The following is a 6,481-nucleotide window of genomic DNA, read 5'->3' on the forward strand; positions in this document are numbered from 1 at the left end:
AGCTCCTATTGGTGCGCCCCGCACAAAAGGTCATCATAATTACTTTTGTTTTGTTTTGTTTAACTCTTTTCTAAAATTTAACGACTTTTTAGTATTTTTGGTGAGAACCAAAAAACGCAAAAAGAATTCATTACCACATTCTGTAATTAATATAAAAGCTAATTAATTAATTTAAATAAATTAAAAAATTTTTAAGCTAATTATTGATAATAAATAGGTGTTATTTTTTCTAAAATATTATTCCTAATCAAGTGTATTAGGTGGAACTACTATTACTACAAGGACTCTCTTAAAAAAAGTAGATAAATATTAGAGACAAAGCGAATTGAAATTTTATATTTAAGACCAAAATAAAAATCAATCAAGCTCTTATATTAATGACCTGAAGTAGTATGAGAGTTTGTTTAACTTTTAATTTGGTTCTAAATATAACATATCAATCCACTTTGTCTTTCATATTTATTTATTTATTTAAAATAATCTTTGTAATAGTTGCACATGTTAAATATTTTATCAAATGGTAGTAGTAATTCTAATTACTATACATAATGAACAAAAGTATTCTAAGAAAGACAACACCTATTTATAACAAGTAACTAACTTAACTAATTTACTTAATCTCTCCAAATTAATCAACCAGTTCTTATATTAAGGACTGGAAGTGGTATATTAAAACTAAAATTATAAATTCATATAATAATTTTAATAATGGGACTTGTATTAAAAACAGAAAATACTCTCTCTCATCTCTATAAATATAAGTAGAAGAGTAACCATACAACTCAACTTTTCCTTTTTTTTGCCAGCATATGACTTGACTTATAAATATAAAATGTCTCATAAATATAAACTGTTGAATATAAATACGAAAGCTTGTCTTATAAATATAAATTGTTAAATTTGATTTGTTAATGAGGTAACTGGATTCATAAATATATAATTTTGAAGTGTAAATATTAAATATTTTTCAATCTATCTATATTTACATTTTTAATTTAAAATTATGAATAATATTTCTCTTTTTGCCCCTTAAAAAATTGTCCCATCGGTCAAACCTTTTAAATCAAATCAAGATTTATCAATATAAAATGGGCTAAAACACATTTTGCCAAGCTCTAATTTAGTTGAGCATATAAACTATTTAATTTTTTAAAATTTAAATTTAAGATCCTAATGTTGTACTCCTCCGGTCCTTATTATAAAACCCAATTTGTCTTTTTATTTGGTCCTAATTATAAGACCCCAATCCATTTTGTCTCTTATATTTATGTATTTTTTTCCAAGATAATCCTTCTAATAATGATAGTTTTAGCCAATATACTTAATTAGCAAGGATATTTTAGGAATAACAACACTTATTTATTATAAATAACCAACTTAACTTACTTCCTTAATCTCCTCAAATAAGTCAATCGGGTCTTCTAATTAGGACTGGAGGAGTATATTTTTACTTCAACTCGCCTCATTTAAATTAATGGTTTTGCCGCATCAAGATTTGCATATACTTTTTTGTTTAAAGAGAATGTAGCAGAGGGGAACATTTTTTTTGGTCTTATTTATAAATAACTTCATTTAAAATTTAATATAAATGTATTATTTTATTATTTTATTTATTATAGTATATATAGTTATTTTTTTAAAAAAGGTGCATATATATTTAATGGGAATAAAATTAAAAATTTATTATATTTTAAGGAAAAATTAATACTCCATCTATCTCTTTTTATAAAAAAAACATTCTCTCTCGTAACAGTGTCTCTAAATATAAGGGAAAAAAAATCATCTTTGTCTAAAATTTTAAACTTATCGTTTTACTTTTATTCTCATTAAATATAACAATAAATATTTACTCATTATTTCTCATTTACTCTTTTTACAAATAAAAATATAATTAAAAAACATATATATCTTTTATATTTATTGTTTTTAACTAAATTTAAGTAACATTTTTAATTACTCAATTGTAGCAGTTGTATCTTATAATAATAACGGGGCATACATTCTACATTCAAGCTATAAATGTCTTATGAATAACGTAAAAAGAGTATCTGAGTAAGTATTGGATGCTAGAGGGTTTAAGTATATAATTTGTTTAGAATGACTTATAAATTACCTTTTAATAATAATTTATAAAATATGAGATAAATATAAAAAAAATTTATTATAACTTATATAAAACATTTATTTATAAATAATAAATAATTTCAAATGTGAGCGCGGGATCCTCCAATGCCAGTACAAAGCTAATATGAATGCCACAAGTCTATACCCCATTCACAGTTTCACACCAGCAAACCGAATTAGTCGAATTCAAGTTTCGTCACGGGACAATAACACCCTGGTTGACTAAAATCTTGACCACGGTTCCTTCTGTTCTGTAACCCCCCCTCACCTCCTTCTTCCGCCTCCTCCATATAAACCCCCTCACAACCCAACCAACTTCAAAGCTCAACAATCAGAACCAGAAACCCCAAAACCAAGAAGATCCAAACAGAAAATGATGAGAATCCGAAACTCCATACCCCACCATCTTCCTCTTTTCTTCTTCCTCCTCCTTCATCTTTTTCATCCTTCACAAGCTCAGGACCAGATACAACCCAACACCACCGGCTACCAGTGCCCCGCTAATCAGACCGGCTCCGGCTACCCGTGCCGGACCTACGCCTTTTACCAAGCTTCAGCTCCTAATTTCCTCGACCTCGCCTCCATTGGTGACCTCTTCTCCGTTAGTCGCCCCATGATAGCACAACCAAGCAACATTTCTTCTCCTAATTCAACTTTAGCCCCAAACCAACCCCTCTTCGTTCCTTTATTTTGCTCCTGCAACTTCATCAACTCAACCTTCGGTGCCATCTCCTATGCGAATCTCTCCTACACCATCAAGAAAGGAGACACGTTCTACCAAGTCTCCTCGTTTAGCTACAGGAACCTCACGACCTACCAATCCGTTGAAGTCGTGAACCCCACCCTTATCCCGACGAATTTGACAATCGGTGTCAGCGCCGTGTTCCCTGTGTTCTGCAAGTGCCCTAACACGACGCAATTGCGAAACGGAGAGAACATCCTGATTTCCTACGTGGTTCAACCGAATGATAACGTATCGTCGATTGCCACCATGTTTGGATCGAAACCGCAGTCAATAATCGATGCTAACCGTAAAAATTTCCGAGAATTTGATACTATCTTCGTTCCGGTGTCGCGATTGCCGGTGCTGACGCAGCTTCCGGTTAATACTTCGGCGCCGCCGGCTTCGTCCCCTGCCGCATCTGTAACTTCCCGCGACAGAACAGGAACTGTGAGAGGATTGGCGATTGGGCTAGGGATTGTGGGGTTATTGTTGATTCTGGTTTTGGGGCTGTGGGTTTACAGAGAGGCTCTATTCAAGGACAAATTGGCGGTGGTGGTCGGAGATGAAGAGAAGCATAAGCAGAGCTTTGCGACGGGCACGAAGGGATCGAAGGAAGCGGAGGCGAAATTGATGGCGAATGTGTCGGATTGTTTGGATAAGTATAGGGTTTTTGGGTATGAAGAACTGAGAGAAGCCACAAATGGGTTTGATCAGAGATGCTTGATTCTTGGGTCTGTGTATAAAGGAACCATTGATGGAGAGGTCTATGCCATCAAGAAGATGAAGTGGAACGCTTACGAGGAGCTCAAGATCTTACAGAAGGTAACTATAATTAATTTTCCAATTTGTTTACACGTTACGTTCACCACTTTTCATTTCTTGTTAGAGAGGGGGGGAAAATACAAAATAACTTAATTAAATTAATTAATAAATATGTAAAAATTATAACTTATTTTTTAAAATACGCTTTTATTTATGAAAAGGAAGATATGGTAGACTAATCAAAAGTACTTTATGTTTTGCTGGCTAAACACACACACACACATATATATATATTAAGTACTTCATGATCATGGAAAAAAGCCAGGCCGTCTAGGATGAAAGTGGAGAAAATTAAAATTAAAGTTTTAATTTTACAAAATTACTACAAGTTCCATTTTTTAAAATTTATAAGAAGCCACATGCTATATGAGGCCATCATTGATTTAAAAGAAAATCATGTTAAATATATAAAAAAAAAAGTGGCATTTTTTTTATCAATATTGTTGCTGATAAACCATATGGTATTTGATATTATGAAGTAGTTTAAATTAAGTTTGGGTTGAACCCTCATGAAAAAATCATAATTGGTTTTTGTCAACTACAAGACTCGAGTTCAGGACTTTATTTAAAAGATGTTGAATTCTTCAATTGTCATTCAATCCAAGCACTGTAATTTATTTATAAATACTTCTTAAATTTCATGCAATATTAAAAATTAGGAAATTATATGTGGAAATTAGAAAGGATCAAGCGAGGTGACTTGCCTCATATTGAGGTCAACGGAAGGGTTTGTTTTTTCATTTGCAAGGTTTTCCTATGTTAATATAATACCAGAGTTTGCAAAACTACAAATTGTATTTTTTGAGTTATGTCACTCTCCTCCTCTCCTTTACTTTCGGTGTACTCCACCAAACCAAGGGAATAAACCTGTGGATTCCCTTATATACCAAATATTTAATGATTCCCATGTTACTTGGTTACTAAACAAAAATTAATCTGATTGATATAGAAATAGGGCAGGGTCAGAAAATAACAAAATTGCCACTTGTTACCCATGGTTTCAGACTTTTAATCTATTAGATTCATGTGAATATACATCTAAAACAGTGCATCATTGGTGAAAGTGGTGGTTTTAAGTTACACCCAGTCAGATATTTTAAAAATGTGCTTAGATAAGATTAGGAAAGAGTGTTAAGTATTTAATTTAATGGCATGATTAAGAAGGTCTTTCCAACTTTGTCTTATTCGATTTGCTTAAGGTCTTTTTTGGATGCGGGTTTTTTTGACTTTGTCTGATAAAGCAGTAGGTTAGGTTAGCTTAAAGTCACCTTAAGAGACGAAAGCCGCCTCTGCTTTGTTCCTTTGTGTTCCTATATGACGGCTCTTAGCTAAGCTAAAATATCAGCAAATAAGAGGAGGTTCGTTATCAAATAATAGCATTAGTAATTCTAGGCTTCTCTCCAAACAGGCTTATTCTTTACTCTGATACATGACCTTTTCATTCTTTTTTCTATAACAACTTTCCCAAATAAATGACTAACAATGCACAATCCTCTTATATACGATGAAGGTGAACCATGGGAATTTGGTGAAGTTAGAGGGCTTTTGCATTGACGACGATGAAGCAAACTGCTATCTAGTCTATGAATATGTTGAAAACGGATCCCTCTACTCATGGTTGCATGAAGACCGGACAGAGCGGTTGAACTGGAAAATGAGGCTGCACGTCGCCATTGATGTAGCCAATGGCTTGCAATACATCCACGAGCACACAAGGCCAAGGGTTGTCCACAAAGACATCAAGAGTAGCAACATCCTCTTGGATGCTAACATGAGAGCCAAGATAGCTAATTTCGGACTCGCAAAGTCGGGAATGAATGCCATCACAATGCACATTGTGGGAACTCAAGGTTACATAGCTCCTGAATATTTAGCTGATGGTGTAGTCTCAACCAAGATGGATGTGTTCTCTTTCGGGGTAGTTCTGCTTGAACTAATCACAGGCAAAGAAGCCATTGATGATAGAGGAAATCCCTTGTGGACAACTGTGGTAAGAGCTTTTGAATTGGGTAGTGACCAAGAGAAGAACAAGAGACTAAGGGAATGGTTGGATAGTTCTCTCTTGAGAGAGACATGTTCAATGGAAAGTCTCAGGAGTGTGCTTAATGTTGCCCTTGCTTGCTTGCATAAGGATCCAACAAAGAGGCCTAGCATGGTGGATGTTGTTTATGCTTTGAGTAAAAGTGAAGATTCTGGTTTTGATACCTCAGATGATACCATGGATTCACCGTTAGTATCAGCAAGGTGAATCAACTAGATGCCTTATAATCTTCTATATTCATAGAAATAAATGTGCCTATAGATAGGGGTAGGAAAAAAAAAAAAAGGAATAATCAGTCATAGTGCACTTGAAAGTAAAGAAAGAGATAAGAGACAAATAAGATAGGTCCTACATTTGATAATGCGGGGGACCTACCTTTTAGATTCAAATGTTAATGTTTATGTCATGAGTAGAAGCACAAATATATGAATATGGAAGATTCTATTTGAAAATAATCATGATTTGCAAGACACCATTGTGGGTGTAATAATAAGTTCGTAGAAGGAAAAAATGTTTTTCAGGTCTGTCTATCAAGTTTAGATTAAATGCGAAGCATACGTGTATGTGAATGTGAGGTTGATTTGTTGGGAAGTCTCTAGAGAATTGGTTCCCCCCCCCCCCCCCCAAAAAAAAAGTGTTGAATTAGTTTTTTAATATATTCAGTAGTTTCTTAATGAACAGAAGATGACCCAGGATGAACAGAATGATAATCTTGGCATCAAATGATCCTCCTCGAGTTATAAATATAAGATTCTTATATTAGTATGTAT

At 33.6% G+C, this 6,481-nt stretch overlaps 1 protein-coding gene and 1 long non-coding RNA gene across 2 annotated transcripts in view; one reads left to right on the forward strand and one right to left on the reverse strand.

The window, feature by feature from the left end:
* LOC114745265 (uncharacterized) overlaps window positions 1-2,547 on the reverse strand; it is a 24,864-nt gene extending 22,317 nt beyond the window's left edge. The window contains exon 1 of the long non-coding RNA XR_003740183.1: window positions 2,454-2,547. This is a non-coding gene — a long non-coding RNA (uncharacterized LOC114745265). The remainder of the gene's footprint in view (window positions 1-2,453) is intronic.
* LOC114745262 (serine/threonine receptor-like kinase NFP) lies at window positions 2,303-6,239 on the forward strand. The gene is made up of 2 exons (XM_028933415.1): window positions 2,303-3,670; window positions 5,181-6,239. The coding sequence occupies exons 1-2, from the start codon at window positions 2,498-2,500 to the stop codon at window positions 5,916-5,918; spliced, it is 1,911 nt and encodes a 636-aa protein (XP_028789248.1). The 5' UTR covers window positions 2,303-2,497; the 3' UTR covers window positions 5,919-6,239.
* The last annotated feature ends 242 nt before the right edge of the window (window positions 6,240-6,481 follow it).

The sequence above is a fragment of the Neltuma alba genome, unplaced genomic scaffold (assembly GCF_004799145.2).
Source record: "Neltuma alba isolate B1F8T4 unplaced genomic scaffold, ASM479914v2 tig00004582_pilon, whole genome shotgun sequence".
NCBI classification, from domain to species: Eukaryota; Viridiplantae; Streptophyta; class Magnoliopsida; order Fabales; family Fabaceae; genus Neltuma; species Neltuma alba.